The sequence below is a fragment of the Hypanus sabinus genome, chromosome 7, assembly GCF_030144855.1.
Source record: "Hypanus sabinus isolate sHypSab1 chromosome 7, sHypSab1.hap1, whole genome shotgun sequence".
NCBI classification, from domain to species: domain Eukaryota; kingdom Metazoa; phylum Chordata; class Chondrichthyes; order Myliobatiformes; family Dasyatidae; genus Hypanus; species Hypanus sabinus.
The window spans coordinates 176,282,711-176,305,657 of NC_082712.1; the positions used below are offsets into that span (position 1 = coordinate 176,282,711).

General features: G+C 48.2%; 1 protein-coding gene across 15 annotated transcripts in view; it reads left to right on the plus strand.

The window, feature by feature from the left end:
• Positions 1-12,913, plus strand: part of LOC132397417 (liprin-beta-2-like) — a 215,843-nt gene extending 202,930 nt beyond the window's left edge. For all 15 annotated transcript variants that reach the window (XM_059976158.1, XM_059976160.1, XM_059976163.1 and 12 more), the window contains 5 exons: positions 821-909; positions 3,986-4,108; positions 6,494-6,619; positions 9,487-9,675; positions 9,993-12,913. In XM_059976158.1, coding sequence (XP_059832141.1) covers positions 821-909; positions 3,986-4,108; positions 6,494-6,619; positions 9,487-9,675; positions 9,993-10,193 — 728 coding nt within the window. In that variant the 3' untranslated portion in view covers positions 10,194-12,913. The remainder of the gene's footprint in view (positions 1-820; positions 910-3,985; positions 4,109-6,493; positions 6,620-9,486; positions 9,676-9,992) is intronic.
• Positions 12,914-22,947: the final 10,034 nt, after the last annotated feature.

Below are 22,947 nucleotides of genomic sequence, written 5' to 3' on the forward strand. Positions count from 1 at the left end.
TCCTCTCTAAGGTGTTTTTTACATCTTCCCTGTGCTAGTAGGATAATTGTTCATTGTAAATTGGCCTGCGATTAGGCTAGGGTTAAATAGGCATGAAAATGCCCAACGCTGGCCTCAGGCTCGAGTCAACATCATCACCATCACCATCATTAAATAGGTAGGTTGCTGGGCAGCACGTCACGAAGGAGGCACTATATCTCCAAACGGATAAATAAAAGTTTGCCTTGCATACTGTTCATACAGATGAGATCATTACACAGTTCGTTGAGACAGAACAAGGTGAAATAATAACAGAATGCAGAGTAAAGTTTAACAGTTACAAGAAAGTTCAGTGCAGGTAGACAATAAAATGTAAGATTATAATGAGGTAGACTGTGAGGTCATTGATTCCATTATGGTTATTTTCTTCTTATGGATTTATTGAGTATGCCTGCACGAAAATAGTCCCATAACAGTGGAGTAGGAACCGTCCTCGAGCCTTGTGGTTCTTGCCTTCAGGCTTTTGTATCTTCTGCCCGATGGGAGAGGGGAGGAGAGAGAATGTCTGAGGTGGGTGGGGCCTTTGATCATGCTGGCTGCTTGACTGAGGTAGTGAGAAGTGTAGAGTTCGTGGAGGGTAGGCCGGCTTCTGTGATGTGCTGAGTTGTGTCCACAACCCTGTGCAGTTTGGTGGGGCCATTGGAACTCAAGTTGCTGAACCAGACCATGATGCATATGGATAGGTTTCTTTTCTATGGTGGATCTGTAAAAGGAAAGCAGCAGTAATCTCGCTGGTCCCAGTTGCTGGTTCACCTCTGTTTCCAATCTCTGTCCCTCTCAGGTTGGCTGGATGACATCGGCTTGCCTCAGTACAAGGACCAGTTTACTGAGGGCAGAGTGGACGGTCGGATGCTGCAGTACCTCACTGTGGTGAGTTCACTGGGTCAGAACCTGCCCTGACATTCCCACTGTAAACTCCAGGATCCTGGGCAACGTAGCGTCAACATTTGATCATCAAGTTGAGCGAGCTAGGGCTTTTCTCTTCAAAGCAACATCGGATGATAGAGGTATGGAAGCGTAGGAGCAAATGGAAGGATCACACAGTGACGGTGTTTGAAGTCACAGGTGATTTAAAAATCTGTGCACCAGGAGGCCTGCCAGAGCATGAACTTGGTACAGCTTTTACATTCGCAGTGGATGCAATTACCAGTAAAACTTCAATCTGGGAACAATAGTGGATACACGAAGGCTTAAGTAACAAATCAGAATAAAATGAGCATCTATTCTAACACAAAATCCAATTTTCTATCACAACAGCAGGTCCACACTCTAGCATAATTAGGACATTAGGAAAGAAACTGTGATGAGTAGACTGGTAGGACTGAAGGCTAATAAATCCCCGGGTCCAGATGGTCTGCATCTGAGGGTTCTAAAAGAGGTGGCTCAGGAAATTGCGGATGCATTGGTAATCATTTTCCAATGTTCCTTAGATTCAGGATCAGTTCCTGAAGATTGGAGAGTGGCTAATGTTGTCCCACTTTTCAAGAAGGGAGGGAAGGAGAAAACGGAGAACTGTCGCCCTGTTAGCCTAACGTCAGTCGTGGGGAAGATGCTTGAGTCCATTATTAAGGACGAAATAGTGGCACATCTAGATGACAGAAATAGGATTAGACCGAGCCAGCATGGATTTACCAAGGGCAAATCATGCTTGACTAATCTGTTGGAGTTTTTTGAGGGTGTAACAAGGATGTTAGACGAGGGTAAGCCAGTAGATGTTGTGTACCTAGATTTTCAGAAGGCATTCAATAAGGTGCCACATAGGAGATTGGTGAGTAAAATCAGAGCTCATGGCATTGGGGGCAGGGTTTCAACATGGATAGAAAACTGGTTGACAGAAAGCAAAGGGTAGCAGTGAATGGGTGTTTCTCAGACTGGCTGGAGGTGACTAGTGGGGTACCACAGGGCTCTGTATTGGGACCACAGCTCTTTACGATTTATGTCAATGATTTAGATGAGGGCATTGAAAACTATATCAGCAAGTTTGCTGACGATACTAAACTGGGTGGCAGTGTGACATGCGAAGAGGACGTTAGGAGAATACAGGGAGACTTGGATAGGCTGAGTGAGTGGGCAGATACTTGGCAGATGTCATTCAATGTGAATAAATGTGAAGTTATCCACTTTGGAAGCAGGAACAAGAGGGCAGAGTATTGTCTGAACGGTGTCGAGTTAGGTAAGGGAGAAATGCAAAGAGACCTAGGAATCCTAGTTCATCGGTCAATGAAGGTGAATGAGCAAGTGCAACAGGCAGTGAAGAGGGCAAATGGAATGTTGGCCTTTATTACAAGGGGAATTGAGTACAAGAGCAAGGATGTCCTTTTGCATTTGTACAGGGCCCTGGTGAGACCACACCTGGAATATTGTGTACAGTTTTGGTCTCCAGGTTTAAGGAAAGACATTCTGGCAATTGAGGAAGTGCAGCGTAGATTCACTAGGTTGATTCCTGGGATGGCAGGGCAGTCTTACGCAGAGAGATTGGAGAGATTGGGCTTGTACACACTGGAATTGAGGAGATTGAGGGATCTGATTGAAACGTTTAAGATAATTAAAGGATTTGATAGGATTGAGGCAGGAAATATGTTCCAGATGTTGGGAGAGTCCAGTACCAGAGGGCATGGATTGAGAATAAGAGGTCAGTTATTTAAAACAGAGTTGAGGAAGAGCTTCTTCTCCCAGAGAGTTGTGGAGGTGTGGAATGCACTGCCTCGGAAGATGGTGGAGGCCAATTCTCTGGATGCTTTCAAGAAGGAGCTGGATAGATATCTGATGGATAGGGGAATCAAGGGATATGGGGACAAGGCAGGGACTGGGTATTGATAGTGAATGATCAGCCATGATCTCAGAATGGCGGTGCAGACTCGAGGGGCTGAATGGTCTACTTCTGCACCTATTGTCTATTGTCTATAATTAATGAAGGTCTTGTAACTTGGACGCCATCGCTGTTGCATTCCATGCCTCTACCTTGAGGCTTTGTGGTTCCCTGTTACCATTTTAGCACAATCCATATCCCTATTTACCGGATATTAGCCTCCCCTGCAATAATAAGATCATGAGAGGCGTAGATAGAGTGCCTAGTTGTAACCTCAGTGGAAAAAGGTCTGCTTGCATTTTCCCTGCCTATGCCCCTCATAACGTTGTATCATTCCTTCATTATGAGTTGTGTTGTATCACATGTGCAATCAGTGATCTTTCTGTTGCCATGATTGTTTGTGACAAGTTTTTCTACAGAAGTGGTTTGCCATTGCCACCTTCTAGGCAGTGGCTTTACAAGATCAGTGACCCCAGTCATTATCAATACTCTTCAGAGATTGTCTGCCTGGTGTCAGTGGTCACATAACCAGGGCTTGTGATGTGTACCGGCTGCTCAAACGACCATCCACCACCTGCTCCCATGGCTTCATGTGACCCTGATCAGGGGGGAGGGGGATAAACAGGTGTGACACCTTGCCCAAGAGTGACCTGCAGGCTAGCAGAGGAAAGGAGTGCCATACATCACCTTTAGTAGAGATCTGCCACCTCTAGATCTCCACTCTGCCACCCAATGTTGTACAGTATACCTCTATCAAATCCCCCTCATCCTCCTGTGCTCCAGGGAATGATGGCCAATACCAGATGACATCTAATTTAAGTGAATAAAGGAAAATATTGGCTGGATGTCAGAGGTAGGATTTTTACACTGAGAGTGGTGGGTGTGTGGAACACACTGCCAGGGATGGTGGTAGAGGCAGATACGTTTGGGAGATTTAAGAGATTCTTAAGTAGGCACATAGAAGATTGAAAAATGGAGGGCTATGTGGGAGGAAAGGGTGAGATTAAACCTGGAGTTGGTTTATATAGGTCAGCACAACATTGTGGGCTGAAGGGCCTGTACTGTACTGTATTGTTTGATGTTCCGTGTCTACGTAATACAGAATACTGATGGAGAAGCTCTTACATTCTTTTGCAGAATGACCTCTTGTTCCTGAAGGTCACCAGCCAGCTGCATCATCTGAGCATTAAGTGTGCCATTCACGTGCTCCACGCCAATAAGTTCCACCCCAACTGCCTGCGACGTAGACCTTCTAATGAGGTATGGAGACGAAGGGGGTTTCCATTGACCTGATATCCAGGGTCAATGAGATGCACAACTGAAGGACCTCATTCTGAACTGGTTTTGGTTTACAATTGTCACATTTATGGAGATACAGTGTAAAGTTTGTCTTACATTCTGTTCATTCAGATCAGATCATTACACAGAGCATTGAGGTAGAACAAGGGAAAACATTAACAATGCAGAATAAAGTGTAACAGTTACAGAGAAAGTGCAGAGAACTGCAAATTCATAAGTTAAATTTTGAAGCTATGAGGCTGTCTTATCATATTAGGGACATATTTAGTTGTCTTATAACAGTGGGATAGAAGTTGTTCTTGAACCTGGTGGTACATGCTTTCAGGCTTTTATATCTTCTGCCCGATGGGAGGGTTAGAAGGTAGTGTAACCAGGGTTGGCTGGCTGCTTTACTGAGGGAGTGGGATGTGTAGGCAGTCTATGGAGGGAGGCAGGCTATGAACTACGTTGTGTCCACAACTCTCTGCAGTTTCTTGCAGTCGTGGGCAAAGTGGTTGTCGTACCAATCTGTGATGCATCCCAAAAGGAATCTCTCTAGGGTACAGAAATTAAAATCGGGAGGATCGATGGAGACATATGGAATTTCTTTAACCTCCAGAAGAGGTATACGCACTTGACCCTTCTGATAAACACAGTTTCCATCCATTTGATCCATCTTCACCCCTTGATTATAAATACCCTGTTGGATTCCACCACACCTCCTCCAGTCTCTACACTGTCCAGTAAACCTATTGGAATCACTAGCACAGCCTGACAGAGTTTCACCCAGGCTGGGGTGTGCCAAACACATGATGTTCTGTTCAATGGGGAAGACTTCTGCTTCTGAGCCAGAGGATCTTGGGTTCAAGATCTTCTCCACCGTTTTCCCAAGTCCATTTTAGGGAGAAGGCTGACCAACACCTCATATTCCATCCGGGGGTAGTCTCTAATATTAATTTCTCATTCCAATTACTAAAAAAAAACCCTCCCCCTTTCCTCATCTTCTATTCCTCACTCTGGTCTCTTACCTCTTCTTACCTACCTATCACCTCCCCCGGTGTCCCTCCACCTTCCCTTTCTCCTATGGTGGTCCACTCTCCTTTATCAGATTCCTTTCTCTTGAGCCCTTTACATTTCCTACCCACTTGGTTTCACCTATCACCTTATAGCTAGCTAGTCCTCCTTCTCCCCCACCCCACCTGTGTATTCTGGCGTCTTCCCCCTTCTTTTCCAGTCCCGATGAAGGGTCAGCCCAAACCGTCGACTGTTTATTCCTTTCCATTGATGCTGCCTGAGCTGTTGAATTCCTCCAGCATTTTGTTTGTGGTGCTCTGAATTTCCAGCAACTGCAGAATCTCTTGTGTTTATGGCCAGTTTGGAAGTGGGATAAAAAAGAAGTCCTGCTCACTCCTCTAAAGGGTATGAAAGAATGTGGAAGCACAATTGGAAGAGCAGAGAAATTCTCACTGGAATTCTGCACAAATTTAATCCCTCAGCCAACACCATAAAGTCCACAGATGTTAATTCTGCATGGAAATAAACATCACAGGCTGGTGAACATTTCAAAGTTGAGTTTATTGCCATATTCACAACCCCATGTGTGCACAGGTGCAATGAAGAGTTGACTTGCCGCAGCATTGTGGACCCAGTGCATCAGATAGACTGCATTCACAAGAAAAACATAAACTTAACATAAATTATACATAATTTGTGCAAGAAGGAACCCAATTATTAAAGACCTTCACCATATGTGGCATTATCAGAGGGTTGTAGACTCACTCAGCTTCATCACAAGCATTGGCCTCACCTCCATCTTCAAAAGGCAATGTCTCAAGAAGGTGGTAATCCTCATCACTCAGGACATGCCCTCTTCTCATTACTACCATCAGGGAGGAGGTACAGGAGCACGAAGAACAGCTTCTTCCCTTCCACCATCAGATACCTGAATGGTCCATGAACATTATCTCATATCTGGCTTTTTGCACTCAACATCATGTGCTGTGTTGTATGACGTGGGTGACCGTGATTGTTCTCGGCAAATTTTTCTACAGAAGTGGTTTGCCATTGCTGCCTTTTGGGCAGTGTGTACAAGATGAGTGATCTGCAGGCCAGCGGAGGGACCTCCTTTGGTAGAGACGTATCTCCATCCCACCACCTGGTCTTTTGCATTATTTATTTTTATAAGTCTATAGTGCTTTTAATGTAATGAAATGTACTACTACTTCAAAACAAAACATCCCATGACTTATGTCAGAGATATCAACCTGATTCTGAAGTGGGACAAAATATTGGAGCTCTGAGATGTAGTTCGAGGGACATTGCTATTGCTTTTGTAAAACGCTCTGTTTTCTTCTGGGCTGCGTCTAGAATCACACCACGCCATCCGATGTGGTTCAGTGGTCCAACCACCGCGTGATGGAGTGGCTGAGGTCGGTCGATCTCGCGGAGTACGCACCAAACCTCCGAGGGAGCGGAGTCCACGGTGGCCTTGTTGTAAGTGCATCGGTTCAGAACACAGAAAGAACTAGAGTGGCAGAGTCCGAGGTGCGACCCGATGGAAGTTGATTAGATTTGGAGAGGCGTAGATACATTTCTTTGATTTAGAAATACAACGTGGAACAGGTCCTTCCAACACAATGAGCTGCGCTGCCCAGCAACCTATTTATTTAACCCTAGCCTAATCACAGGACAATTTATAATGGCTACTGTGTCTACTAACTGGTACGCCTTTGGACTGTGAGAGGAAACCCATGCATCCTTTCACTGTGTAGCTCCTCTCCCCCGGAGCACATCAAAGGCATACACCTCAATTAATAACCCATTTTGCACCATTAAACATGAGAGCAGAATTAGGCTGATTTATTATCCGTTTCAATTCGATTCTCCTCTCTTCTCCCTGTAAGCTTTGGCACCCTTACTAATCAAGAACCTATCAACCTCCGCTTTAAGTACACCCAGTGACTTGGCTTCCACAACCATCTGTGGCAATGAATTCCACAGATTCACTGTCCTCTGGTGAATCCTCCTAATCTCTGTTCTAAATGGTCCATCAAAATGTTTCTCATATGTTAACCCTTTCATTCCTGGAATCACTTCACAACCCTCCTCTGGACCCTCTCCAATGCCAGCACATCTTTCTGCTCCCAATATTCCAAGTACCTTATAAAGCCTTAGTATTACATCCTTGTTGGATGACCTGATGGAGGGTTATTACATTATGGATAGAGTAGACAGCCAATTTTATCGCAAAGGTAAAATGTCTAATACTCGACGGCATGCATTTGAGATGAGAGGGGACATGCTCAAAGATGATGTGCAAGCAAGCTCTTTTACACAGCGAGTGCTGGGTGCCTGGAACGTGCTGCTTGCAGATTTGGTGACTGGTTGATGTTAGATGAAAGTTTTAGTGAGCTAGGGATTTTCTCTTTGGAACAGCAGAGGATGAGAGGCAATTTGATAGAGGTTTATGAGATTATTAGAGGCATAAACAGAGTGGACAGCCACCTCCTTTTTCCCAGGGTGGTGGTGGCCAATACCAGAGAACGTTTGTTTAAGGTGGGTGGAGGAATGTTTGGGGGAGGATGTCAGAGGTTAATTTCTAACACAGAATGGTGGGTGCCTTGAATGTTCTGCCAGGGGTGGTGGTAAAGGCCGGTACATTAGGGATATTAATGAGGTGGCCAGAATTGAACACAATATTCCAAGTGTGGTCTAACCAGGGTTTTACTGAGCTGCAACATTACTCTGCAGCTTTTGAACTTTACAGCTTTAGAGAGGGTGCAAAGATTTACCAGGATGCTGCCTGGATTGGAGAGAATGTCTAATGAGGATAGATTGAGCGAACTAGAGCTTTGCTCTTTGGAATGAAAGAGGATGAGGGATGATTTGATAAGAGGTGTACAAGATGATAAGAGGCATCATCGAGTGGACAGTCATAGAGACTTTTTCTCAGGCTAGAAATGACAAATAAAAGGAGGCATAATATTAAGCTGATTGGAGAAAAGAGCAAGTGAGGTGTCAGAGTTGCGATTTTTACTCAAGAGTTGTGGATGTGTGGAACAAGCTGCCAAGGGTGAGGGTAGAGGCAGATACATTAGGAAGAATTAAGAGACTCTCAGACACATACTGTAGATGATAGAAAAATGGAGGGTTATGTTGGAGGGAAGGGTTAGATTGATCTTGGAGCAGGTTAAAATGTCAGCACAACATTTTGGGCCAAAGGCCCTGGACTGTGCTGTTATGTTCTATGAAAGAATAGAAGCAGATATCTCTGAAGGATGAAGGCTGGATGAGGTGGAGGAGATTGGGAGGAGGACATACAGATGTACAGAGGTGTAAGATCATAGCTACCTCAAAGTGACGACACAAGTAGTTTAGGCGCTAAAGAATGCATGCCTTCAATGGTCAGCCTCAAAGCCATGTTTCGTCTGTATAACAAAGCAACGTGCACTGAAGGTGGATGGCACGGCAGCATAGTGGCTAGTGCATCGATTTTCAGCACCAGTGATGCAGGTTCAATTCCTGCCTCTGACTGTAAGGAGTTTGTATGTTCTCCCTGTGACCGCATGGGTTTCCGCCCACATTTCAAAGACATATGAATTAGTAGGTTATTTGGACACAGGATGTAATTGAACTGCATGGGTTCGTTAGGCCAGAAGGACCTATAACCGCGCTGTATTTCAAAATTAAAATAAATAATGCTGGAGGAACTCAGCAAACACCTCGTCTAACTAAAGGATGTGCTGGTGTTGGAAAGGGTCCAGAGGGAGTTCACCAGAATGATCTCAGGTATGAAAGGGTTACTGTATGAAGAGCATTTGATAGCTCTGGGCCTGAACTTCAGTAGAATGAAGAGGGATCTCATTGAAACCTATTGAATATTGAAAAGTCTGGACAGGGTGGATGCGGAGAGGATGTTTCCAACTGTGGGTGAATCTAGGACCAGAGGGCACAACCTCAGAATGGAGGGATGTCCAGTAGAACAGAGATGAGGTGGTGAATCTGCGGAATTCAGCGCCACAGGCGGCTGCGGAAGCCAAGTTATTGGGTACATTTAAAATGGAGGTTGGTAGGTTTTTGATTCGCCGGGGTGTCAAAGGTTACTGGGAGAGGGAAAGAGAAATCAGTGTGTGAGAAAGAGAGGTAGGGGAGGAGGAAAGAGACAGACAGAAAGGGAGAGTGAGTGAGAGAGTACGAAGCAGATGGAACGAGGATCGAAGAGAGAATCACGCTTAGGGGAGAAGGGAGGGAAAGAAACAGACAGGAAGAGACACAAAACCACACTTAGACAAGGGTGGGAGAGGGTGGGCCCTCCTGGTCCAAGGAACTCCATCTTTTAACAACTCCTTGTTCCGATGCAGATCTTGGAACCACGATTTAACTCTGAAACATTGGCTTTGCTCCTGAACATCCCACCACAGAAGACGTTACTTCGGAGGCACCTGACTACACACTTCAACCTGCTTATAGGTCCTGAGGCTCAGCAGGAAAAGAGGGAGTTAATAGAGTCCAGTAACTACATGCCTCTGAATACCACGGCAAAAGTGAGGGTAAGCAAACTCTCTTCCTCTCCCTCTCCCCCTCCCTCTCCCTGTCTATCTGTCTCTCTTTGCCTATTATTTTCTACCCACTCTTTCTCTCTGCCTCTGCTTTTCACTCTCCTCCTCTCCTCCTCCTTTTCTCTGTGATCTTTCTCTCCCTGTGTGTCTGCCTTTCTCTCTTGCTTCCCTCTCTTACTTCCCGCTCTGATTCTCTCTCCCTCTCCCTCCACTCTCTGTCCTCTCTCACCATCTCCCCAGTCTCTCTCTGTCTCTCCGTCCCTCACTCACAAAGTAACCATGATTTTTCTCTGTCTTTCTGCGTCCAGCCAAAGAGACTCAGTTTCTCACACTTTGGGAATCTGAGGAAGAAGAAGGTCGATGAAAGCAATGACTACATCTGCCCCATGGACTTCATGCAGCGGGCAGCCAACGGCTCCCAGCAGAACAGCGGCGGCTCCAGGCCGCGGAAGGCCGTGGCCAACAAGGACCTGAGCAGGCTGGGCCAGGTGAGGAACCTGGAGTGCTGACATCTTCACAAGTGTGCTATAAATGGGCCAAGTCTGGCCAAACTCGCACTGGGCCTTAACACACTAACAAAATCAGGGAGAAGGCCTTCCAGCAGTCCCTGTGTGCTGGCAGAGATCACACCTCACCGACAAGCAAAACGTATTTGTTAACTTCGACTTCAGAGAAACCTGCGTCAAGTGTGCCCAAACGTGTGCATGTGTGTGTGTGTATGTGTAATACACACATGGGTGCCCTATGGTTGTGTGTACACATGTGTGCCTGGCTCTGTGTGTGTGTGTGTGTGTGTATGTACATGTGTAAACATACATACCTCTGTCTCTGTGTGTATGTGTATGAAACCAAAGTGATTTTTGTACGGATTTGGCAGGATATATTTTTTAGCAGGATGAACCAGGTCAGTGTGTTTTATACGGTATAATTTTAGATGATTGAAGTCATTGTAAAGTGTTCTAGTTGAGTGCAATGGGATATATTTTATATTTATAATTTAGTAATCAAGTTTTTCGGACTACTGCTTGGGTCATGTTGAGTGGAGCGGGTCCGTTGGAACAGGGAGGGTGCGAGGGAGCCGCTTCTGCCTCAACTCTTCCCGTAGAGGTTTCCGGTTCCCACTCTGCCTTCGGTGCAGTTTTCCTGGGCACTGCAGGTGGGTGTGGGAGGAAATTTACCAGAGGATTGCATGCTGGTTCTTGTTTTGGGGCGAGAAGTTCTGCTGAGGCTCGGAAGTACCAGAGGCATCATGTTAGACTGAGTGGGTGGGAAAGTACGGTTATTACAGTGCTTGGATCTTTCTTATCTAATAATTCACCAACCCCTCTCATCTCCCCCACCCCCCACTCCTAGCTAGTGTAGGGACAGAGAAATAGCAAAAAAACCAGGTTTTCCTAGACTGTCAAATCCCCTCCTCTCTAGTAACCACCTTAATCCAAGAAAAATGCCAAATTTCACGGATGCTGGATAGCAGAAGAAAAGGAAGAAAATACTCGGCAGGTCAGGCAGCATCTGCAGAGAGAGAAAACAGGGCTGATATCTGTTCTCAACCATCTTTGATCCCTCTCTCTTCACAGATGCTAAATGACATTCGGAGAATCTCAATACTTTTATTGAGAATCTCAATATTTTTATTCCCGAACCTCTAATAGGGTTCTCTAAAATTAAATTCTTCTGGTAAATCTGCAGATTGCGATTCCACTCATGATAGGATGGGATTGTACTTTGGAGAGAAACCTTGTGTCTCTCTCTTCTGTTGGAAACATTGGCTTCCCCACTAGATTGTTCTCATGTCACTGTCGTAGGATTATCATGATTTCGCCAGGCCATTTTCCTTCCTAGCCCTCTTGGTGAGGGCATGGTCCAATTTAACATGTGAAAATCCACACAAAGTATTCCAAAACTCAAAGATATATTTTAGGAGCACAATTAATAAATTCTCTGTGTGGCTTTTTTATGTTACTGTGAAGCTGATCCCCTAGTGCATACTTTATAAAATAATTAATAAATATATTCCCTGATGTGTAAGTGTGATTTTATCCAAAATGGCTCACTTGCACTGGTTAATCTTCACACAAGTTTTTTACCCGGAGTGTTGGGTGCACTGTCAGGAGTAGTGGTAGAGGCAGAAAGCAGCTGTAATATTCAATATTACTTACCTTCCAATGGAAAAAAGGAGTATGGGGTTAGTACAAGAAAATTGTCACTGAGGTTAGTGTCAGACATGACCTTTCTCAGTAGCAGAACAGAAACCAGCATCCTCTTGGCCTAGGTTTGCTCCCATTTCTGATGTTCAAAGTAAATTTATTATCAAGGTACATATCTGTCACCATATCCAGGCCTGAGATTCATTGTCTTGCAGACATACTCAATAGGATAATAACCATAACAGAATCAGGGAAGAATTGTCCAATTTAGGCATTCAACCAGAGTGCAAAAGACACAAACTGGTCAAATGCAAAAAGAAAGATATAAAAATAATAAATAAATGAGGAATAAATATTGAGAGCCCTTGAAAGTGATTCCATTGGTTGTGGGAACATTTCAATAATGGGGCGAGTGAAGTTATCCCCACTGGTTCCAGAGCCTGATGGTTGAGGGGTAATAACTGTTGCTGAACCTGGTGGTGTGAGCCCTGAGGCTCCTGTACCTCCTTCCCGATGGCAGCAGCCAGAAGAGAGCGTGTTCCGGGTAGTGGGAGTCCCTGGTAATGGATGCTACTCTCCAGTGCCAATGCTTTGTGTAGATGTGCTTGGTGGTGAGGAGGAATTTATCCGCGATGGACTGGGCCATAGTTTATCCACTACTTCCCTTTCAATGGCATTGGTGTTTCCATACCAGACTGTGATGCAGCCAGTCAATATACTCTCCACTACACATCTATCGAACTTTGTGAAAATTCAGAGACACACAGTTTTCTAGCCCAGCCAGGCCAAGAAAATAACTGAAAACACTTAACCAGTTAAATTTAACATGTAAATTGGTTCTGATAAACCTTACTTTCTAAAGAAAAGGTAATTAACCTCAAATTCTGAAAATGATATTCTTATATATTTACATAAATATTCCTATTGGGTTTATTGTCTTTTACTTCAACACCACTGGGTAGTTTCTTAAAGATATTTTTTATTTAAAAACTTACTGTGGGAAATCTCAGATGTTATAAAATATATGCAAAAATGTTTTAATTTTTGTAAAATCACAAATAAAGAGGTTTTTTTATTAGCAAGTCTGGTACTGTTTCCATTTCATGTGGGAGTGTGTGTGCGTGTGTAACTCCGCCATGGAGGGCCCAAAGGAGGGGGTTGGGCATGGGACTAGCAACGCCATCCCGTAAAAATCCGGAGCTACAGGAATGCCAACAGAAGGTCCAAAGGCCTCATCCCTGGGAGAGGAAGGATACACCAGGAAGATGGGCTACATCTGGAGACAACATTAAGAACTGGCCTTGGGACAGAGGATTCTGGTGAGCTGCTGTCTTTGGCCTGTGCCCAGGGGTGATGAGCCAGTGAGTTTGTGTGTGTGCGTGTGCGAATGGAGAGAAGTTGTTATAAGGATAGGGGTCAGGAGTGAGACTCTGCCCTGGGAAGTGGCCATTGCTGTCTGTGTGGGAGGAGCAGGAGGAATGCAACAAGATAAAGAGGGGTGGCAGATGGGGTATAGGCACCAGAAGGGGCCTGATGGGCTGAATAGCCTGATTTTTTGTTTGCTTGACACATGGAATCAGAGAGAGCCACAGAAACATAACAGGATAGTGACTGTCATTGCAGCTAGAAGGTATGCGGTGTAAGCATAAAGTGGCACTGTATGGGGGGGTGAGTGGGTGATGTGTATGTAGTGACGACTGAGGGTGTGGAGAGTGGGTTAGTGGGTGGAGGTGTTGATCAGCCTTACTGCTTCGGGAAAGTAACTGTTTTTGAGCCTGGTGCTCCAGACATGGATGCTCTGTAGCCTCCTCCCTGATGAGGAGTGGGACAAACAGTCCATGAACAGGGTGGATGGGATCTTTCATAATATTGCTAGTCTTGTTTCTATGCCTGATGTTCCTATCGAGACACAGGTGTGTGTCATACAGTGGAGTATGTTATTTTATCAGTTCTCTGTGCATTCATGAGGCACCAATTTGCATATCACCATTTTCCTGCTAGCTAGCAATCAGATTACTATTGCCCGATGAACCACGTCACAATGAAAACCTTTTCTTTCTGCGCCATCTAAACGTATGACGAGTGTTTGAAGATTCTACAACCTATACTCACTGGAATGTGGAAGAATGAAGGGATCTCACTGAAACCTATCAAGTATTGTAAAGTTAGTCCTGACGAAGGGTCTCGGCCCGAAACGTCGACAGTGCTTCTTCCTATAGACGCTGCCTGGCCTGATGAGTTCCACCTGCATTTTGTGTGTGTTGCCTGAATTTCCAGCATCTGCAGATTTCCTCGTGTTGACACTTAAAATGCCACAGTTTTAAGGCAATACAAAAATTTCCTGCTCAAAGCAATGGTTAGTCTGCGCAGCTGTGAAAAAATAAGGAGACTATTGGTTACTTAAGACCAATGCAGCATAAAAAACACTAAGCATAAAGAACAAAATAAAGATAAAAGCAATCCTATAAAAACCCACAATGTAGAGTTAAGTGTGGCTGTGTACTCATAAGATTAGCTTCTATACAAAGACTGATTGCATGTACTGTACATACCAAAGTAATGCTAGGTACTGGGAATGATAAAATGACAAAGTGTCCCTTGGCAAGGGGAACTCTTCTAGGCAGAAGCAGGGCTTCTGAAAGTGCAGCCATGTCAGTGTGGGTATGAGGTGTGGCGTGTCAGTGTAAAGGGACAGTGAATGGGGGGAAAGCGTGATGAGGGTCTGTGGAGAGGAGCGGCTGTTGTGTAAGTAGTGGTGGAGGGGTGGGTTGGTGGTCGGAGGTGTTGATCAGCCTCACTGCTTGTGGAAGGTAACTGTTTTTGAGTCTGGTGGTCTTGGCGTGGATGATACAGGGACAAACAGTCAATGAGCAGGGTGGGTGGGATCGCTTCATGATCTCTTCTTGCTCTTTTGTCTAATGTGCTTATGCCCACACAGGTACCTAGGAGTGTGTTATACTGGAGTGTTTGATGGCTTTGGGCCTTTACTGGATGGAATGTAGAAGAATGAAGGGGGATCTCATTGAAACCTATTGAATATTTAAAGGCCTAGATAGAGTGGATGTGGAGAAGATGTTTCCTATAGTATGAGAGTCTAGGACCAGAGGGCACAGCCTCAGAGTAGAGAGATGTCCATTTAGAACAGAGATGCGGATGAATTTCTTAAGCAAGAATCTGTGGAATTCATTCCCACAGACAGCTGTGGAGGCCGTGTCTTTGGGAATATTTAATGCAGAGGTTGATAGGTTCTCAATTAGTCAGGGCATCAAAAGTTACAGGGAGAAGGAAGGAGAATGGGGTTGAGAGGGATAATAAATCAGCCTTGGCAGAAAAGACTCAATAGGCAAAATTCTGCTCCTGTGCCTTATGGGCTATCTAAGAGTCTCCCAAATGTCCTTAATGTATCTGTCTCTATCACCACCCCTGGCAGCACGTTCCACAGACCCACCACTCTGCCATTCCTCTATACTTTTCTCCAATCACCTTAAAATTATCTCTCCTGATATTGGCCACTTTAGAAAATGTCTCTGCCTGACCATACTTCTTATCATCTTCTATATCAACTCAGTTCACATCCTCTTTTTCTCCAGAGGGAAGACACCTAGATCTTCCAGCCTGTCCTCATAAGAAACGTGATCTAGTCCAGAGAGCATCCTGGTAAATCTCCTCTGTAATACTCCCACATCCTTCCTATAATGAGGCGACCAGAACTGAGTATAATATTCCAAGTGTGGCTAACCAGGACTTTATAGAGCTGCAACATTACCTCGAGGGTCTTGAACTCAATCGCCTGACTAATAAAGGCCAACACACCATACACCATCCTAACCCTACTGACGTGCAACAACTTTGAGGGATCTATGCACGTGGACCCCACGTTCCCTCTGTTCCTCCACATTGCTAAGAATCCTGCCATTGACCCTGTACTCTGTTATGGTTCATTGTTGATGTTGATGTGGTTTTACAGGTGGAAGATTCTGAGAGGACAGTCCAACAGATTGGGGCATTCTCCGAGGGCATCAACAACCTCACGGTGAGGAAGGCATGCAGGTGAAGTTACCTCATGGCTCGTGCGTGCAGCCTTGGGGACCACTCAGTGTACTCAAAGTTCATCGTGCCTAACATCCATGTCTGGTGTGAAGACCAAGCCTGTATCTGTCCTAACACGGTCTAACATCTGCAGTGCTGTGTGTAACCAGGTAGCTTGTCAGAGTTGTAAGCATGACAGAATGGGCTTTGTGGTTACTGTAACACTACTGCAGCACCAGTGGTTCAACACCCACCGTTGTCTGTCACCGCCGGTTCAATATCCACCGTTGTCTGTCACCGGCGGTTCAACACCCACCGTTGTCTGTCACCGCCGGTTCAATACCCACCGTTGTCTGTCACAAACGGTTCAATACCCACCGTTGTCTGTCACCGCCGGTTCAATACCGATCGTTGTCTGTCACCGGCAGTTCAACACCCACCGTTGTCTGTCACTGGCGGTTCAACACCCACCGTTGTCTGTCACCGCCGGTTCAACACCCACCGTTGTCTGTCACCGGCGGTTCAACACCCACCGTTGTCTGTCACCGCCGGTTCAACACCCACCGTTGTCTGTCACAAACGGTTCAACACCCACCGTTGTCTGTCACCGCCGGTTCAACACCCACCGTTGTCTGTCACCGCCGGTTCAACACCCACCGTTGTCTGTCACAAACGGTTCAACACCCACCGTTGTCTGTCACCGCCGGTTCAATACCGATCGTTGTCTGTCACCGGTGGTTCAATACCCACCGTTGTCTGTCACCGCCGGTTCAATACCCACCGTTGTCTGTCACCGCCGGTTCAACACCCACCGTTGTCTGTCACCGCCGGTTCAACATCCACCGTTGTCTGTCACCGCCGGTTCAATACCCACCGTTGTCTGTCACCGCCGGTTCAATACCCACCGTTGTCTGTCACCGCCGGTTCAACACCCACCGTTGTCTGTCACCGCCGGTTCAACATCCACCGTTGTCTGTCACCGCCGGTTCAATACCCACCGTTGTCTGTCACCGGTGATTCAACACCCACCGTTGTCTGTCACCGCCGGTTCAATACCCACCGTTGTCTGTCACCGGTGATTCAACACCCACCGTTGTCTGTCACCGCCGGTTCAATACCCACCGTTGTCTGTCACCGCCGGTTCAATACCCACCGTTGTCTGTCACCGCCGGTTCAATACCCACCGTTGTCTGTCACCGGTGATTCAACACCCACCGTTGTCTGTCACCGCCGGTTCAATACCCACCGTTGTCTGTCACCGGTGGTTCAACACCCACCGTTGTCTGTCACCGCCGGTTCAATACCCACCGTTGTCTGTCACTGGTGGTTCAACACCCACTGTTGTCTGTCACCGCCGGTTCAATACCCACCGTTGTCTGTCACCGCCGGTTCAATACCCACCGTTGTCTGTCACTGCCGGTTCAACACCCACCGTTGTCTGTCACCGCCGGTTCAACACCCACCGTTGTCTGTCACTGCCGGTTCAATACCCACCGTTGTCTGTCACTGGTGGTTCAACACCCACCGTTGTCTGTCACCGGTGGTTCAATACCCACCGTTGTCTGTCACCGCCGGTTCCACACCCACCGTTGTCTGTCACTGCCGGTTCAACACCCACCGTTGTCTGTCACCGCCGGTTCAACACCCACCGTTGTCTGTCACCGCCGGTTCAACACCCACCGTTGTCTGTCACCGCCGGTTCAATACCCACCGTTGTCTGTCACCGCCGGTTCAACACCCACCGTTGTCTGTCACCGCCGGTTCAACACCCACCGTTGTCTGTCACCGCCGGTTCAACACCCACCGTTGTCTGTCACCGCCGGTTCAACACCCACCGTTGTCTGTCACCGCCGGTTCAACACCCACCGTTGTCTGTCACCGCCGGTTCAACACCCACCGTTGTCTGTCACCGGCAGTTCAACACCCACCGTTGTCTGTCACTGGTGATTCAATACCCACCGTTGTCTGTCACCGCCGGTTCAATACCCACCGTTGTCTGTCACCGGCAGTTCAACACCCACCGTTGTCTGTCACCGGTGATTCAACACCCACCGTTGTCTGTCACCGCCGGTTCAATACCCACCGTTGTCTGTCACAAACGGTTCAACACCCACCGTTGTCTGTCACCGCCGGTTCAATACCCACCGTTGTCTGTCACCGCCGGTTCAATACCCACCGTTGTCTGTCACCGCCGGTTCAATACCCACCGTTGTCTGTCACCGGTGGTTCAAAACCCACCGTTGTCTGTCACCGCCGGTTCAACACCCACCGTTGTCTGTCACCGTCGGTTCAACACCCACCGTTGTCTGTCACTGCCGGTTCAACACCCACCGTTGTCTGTCACCGGTGGTTCAACACCCACCGTTGTCTGTCACCGGTGATTCAACACCCACCGTTGTCTGTCACCGCCGGTTCAACACCCACCGTTGTCTGTCACCGGTGATTCAACACCCACCGTTGTCTGTCACCGGTGGTTCAACACCCACCGTTGTCTGTCACCGCCGGTTCAATACCCACCGTTGTCTGTCACAAACGGTTCAATACCCACCGTTGTCTGTCACTGGCAGTTCAACACCCACCGTTGTCTGTCACCGGTGATTCAACACCCACCGTTGTCTGTCACCGCCGGTTCAATACCCACCGTTGTCTGTCACAAACGGTTCAACACCCACCGTTGTCTGTCACCGCCGGTTCAATACCCACCGTTGTCTGTCACCGGTGGTTCAACACCCACCGTTGTCTGTCACAAACGGTTCAACACCCACCGTTGTCTGTCACCGCCGGTTCAATACCCACCGTTGTCTGTCACCGGTGGTTCAATACCCACCGTTGTCTGTCACCGCCGGTTCAATACCCACCGTTGTCTGTCACAAACGGTTCAACACCCACCGTTGTCTGTCACCGCCGGTTCAATACCCACCGTTGTCTGTCACCGGTGGTTCAACACCCACCGATGTCTGTCACCGGTGATTCTATACCCACCGTTGTCTGTCACCGGTGATTCAACACCCACCGTTGTCTGTCACCGGTGGTTCAACACCCACCGTTGTCTGTCACCGCCGGTTCAATACCCACCGTTGTCTGTCACCGCCGGTTCAACACCCACCGTTGTCTGTCACCGCCGGTTCAACACCCACCGTTGTCTGTCACAAACGGTTCAACACCCACCGTTGTCTGTCACCGCCGGTTCAATACCCACCGTTGTCTGTCACCGCCGGTTCAATACCCACCGTTGTCTGTCACAAACGGTTCAACACCCACCATTGTCTGTCACCGCCGGTTCAATACCCACCGTTGTCTGTCACCGGTGGTTCAACACCCACCGTTGTCTGTCACTGGTGATTCAACACCCACCGTTGTCTGTCACCGGTGATTCAATACCCACCGTTGTCTGTCACCGGTGATTCAATACCCACCGTTGTCTGTCACCGCCGGTTCAATACCCACCGTTGTCTGTCACTGGTGATTCAACACCCACCGTTGTCTGTCACTGGTGGTTCAATACCCACCGTTGTCTGTCACTGGTGGTTCAATACCCACCGTTGTCTGTCACCGCCGGTTCAATACCCACCGTTGTCTGTCACTGGTGATTCAACACCCACCGTTGTCTGTCACTGGTGGTTCAATACCCACCGTTGTCTGTCACTGGTGGTTCAACACCCACCGTTGTCTGTCACTGGTGATTCAACACCCACCGTTGTCTGTCACTGGTGGTTCAATACCCACCGTTGTCTGTCACCGCCGGTTCAATACCCACCGTTGTCTGTCACTGGTGGTTCAACACCCACCGTTGTCTGTCACCGCCGGTTCAACACCCACCGTTGTCTGTCACCGCCGGTTCAATACCCACCGTTGTCTGTCACCGCCGGTTCAATACCCACCGTTGTCTGTCACCGGTGGTTCAATACCCACCGTTGTCTGTCACCGCCGGTTCAACACCCACCGTTGTCTGTCACCGCCGGTTCAACACCCACCGTTGTCTGTCACCGCCGGTTCAACACCCACCGTTGTCTGTCACTGGTGGTTCAACACCCACCGTTGTCTGTCACCGCCGGTTCAACACCCACCGTTGTCTGTCACTGGTGGTTCAACACCCACCGTTGTCTGTCACCGGTGGTTCAACACCCACCGTTGTCTGTCACCGCCGGTTCAATACCCACCGTTGTCTGTCACCGCCGGTTCAACACCCACCGTTGTCTGTCACTGCCGGTTCAACACCCACCGTTGTCTGTCACCGCCGGTTCAATACCCACCGTTGTCTGTCACCGGTGGTTCAACACCCACCGTTGTCTGTCACCGCCGGTTCAATACCCACCGTTGTCTGTCACCGCCGGTTCAATACCCACCATTGTCTGTCACTGGTGGTTCAATACCCACCGTTGTCTGTCACCGCCGGTTCAATACCCACCGTTGTCTGTCACCGCCGGTTCAATACCCACCGTTGTCTGTCACCGGTGATTCAACACCCACCGTTGTCTGTCACCGCCGGTTCAACACCCACCGTTGTCTGTCACTGCCGGTTCAACACCCACCGTTGTCTGTCACCGCCGGTTCAATACCCACCGTTGTCTGTCACCGGCGGTTCAATACCCACCGTTGTCTGTCACCGCCGGTTCAACACCCACCGTTGTCTGTCACTGGTGGTTCAATACCCACCGTTGTCTGTCACTGCCGGTTCAACACCCACCGTTGTCTGTCACCGCCGGTTCAACACCCACCGTTGTCTGTCACCGCCGGTTCAATACCCACCGTTGTCTGTCACCGGTGATTCAACACCCACCGTTGTCTGTCACTGGTGGTTCAACACCCACCATTGTCTGTCACCGGTGGTTCAATACCCACCGTTGTCTGTCACAAACGGTTCAACACCCACCGTTGTCTGTCACTGGTGGTTCAACACCCACCGTTGTCTGTCACCGCTGGTTCAACACCCACCGTTGTCTGTCACTGGTGGTTCAACACCCACCGTTGTCTGTCACCGGTGGTTCAACACCCACCGTTGTCTGTCACTGCCGGTTCAATACCCACCGTTGTCTGTCACCGCCGGTTCAACACCCACCGTTGTCTGTCACCGCCGGTTCAACACCCAACGTTGTCTGTCACCGCCGGTTCAATACCCACCGTTGTCTGTCACCGGTGGTTCAACACCCACCGTTGTCTGTCACCGCCGGTTCAATACCCACCGTTGTCTGTCACTGGTGGTTCAATACCCACCATTGTCTGTCACTGGTGGTTCAATACCCACCGTTGTCTGTCACCGCCGGTTCAATACCCACCGTTGTCTGTCACCGCCGGTTCAACACCCACCGTTGTCTGTCACCGCCGGTTCAACACCCACCGTTGTCTGTCACCGCCGGTTCAACACCCACCGTTGTCTGTCACCGCCGGTTCAACACCCACCGTTGTCTGTCACTGCCGGTTCAACACCCACCGTTGTCTGTCACCGCCGGTTCAATACCCACCGTTGTCTGTCACCACCGGTTCAATACCCACCGTTGTCTGTCACCGCCGGTTCAATACCAACCGTTGTCTGTCACCGGTGATTCAACACCCACCATTGTCTGTCACCGCCGGTTCAACACCCACCGTTGTCTGTCACTGCCGGTTCAACACCCACCGTTGTCTGTCACCGCCGGTTCAATACCCACCGTTGTCTGTCACCGGCGGTTCAATACCCACCGTTGTCTGTCACCGCCGGTTCAACACCCACCGTTGTCTGTCACTGGTGGTTCAATACCCACCGTTGTCTGTCACTGCCGGTTCAACACCCACCGTTGTCTGTCACCGCCGGTTCAACACCCACCGTTGTCTGTCACTGCCGGTTCAACACCCACCGTTGTCTGTCACCGCCGGTTCAATACCCACCGTTGTCTGTCACCGGTGGTTCAATACCCACCGTTGTCTGTCACTGGTGGTTCAATACCCACCGTTGTCTGTCACTGGTGGTTCAATACCCACCGTTGTCTGTCACCGGTGATTCAACACCCACCGTTGTCTGTCACCGGTGGTTCAATACCCACCGTTGTCTGTCACAAACGGTTCAATACCCACCGTTGTCTGTCACCGCCGGTTCAATACCCACCGTTGTCTGTCACAAACGGTTCAATACCCACCATTGTCTGTCACTGGTGGTTCAATACCCACCGTTGTCTGTCACCGGTGATTCAATACCCACCGTTGTCTGTCACCGGCGGTTCAATACCCACCGTTGTCTGTCACCGGTGGTTCAACACCCACCGTTGTCTGTCACCGGTGATTCAATACCCACCGTTGTCTGTCACCGGCGGTTCAATACCCACCGTTGTCTGTCACCGGTGATTCAATACCCACCGTTGTCTGTCACCGGTGATTCAATACCCACCGTTGTCTGTAAGAAGTTTGCACATTCTCTGTGGGTTTCCTCCATGTGCTCCAGTTTCCTCCCATAGTCCAAAGACGTGTGAGTTGGAGTTAATGAGTTGTGGGCATACTATGTTGGTACCGGAAGTGTAATAACACTGCAGGCTGCGCCCCCCCCCCCCCATATGTGATACTCACTGATTTGATTTGACACAAACTGTGCATTTCAATCGCAAGTAAAAGCAAATCTGCAGATGCTTGTAATCCAAGCAACCCACACTGGCCTGTACTCACCGGAATTCAGAAGAATATGCAGGGGATCTCAATGAAACCTATTGAATGTTGAAGGGGCTAGACTCATTGGATGTGGAGAGGATGCTTCCTTTGATGGGGATATCCAGAATGAGAGAGTGCAGCCTCAAAAGTGAAGGGTGACCTTTTAGCCAGAGAGTAGTGAATCTGTGGAATGCTCAGCCACAGACTGCAGTGGAGGCCAAGTCCATGGGTATTTTTAAGATGAAAGTTGATTATTTCCCGATTAGTCAGGGCCTCAAAGGATATGGCGAGAAGACAGGTGTATGGGGTTGAGTGGGATTCAGGATCAGACATTTTGGAACGGTGGAGCAGACTCAATGGGCTGAATGGCCTAATTCTGCTCCGATGTCTTGTGGTCTTAAGGTCAAAAATGCTGGAGGAACTCAGCAGGCCAGGTAGCAACTATGAAAGAGTACAGTTGACATTTCTGGCT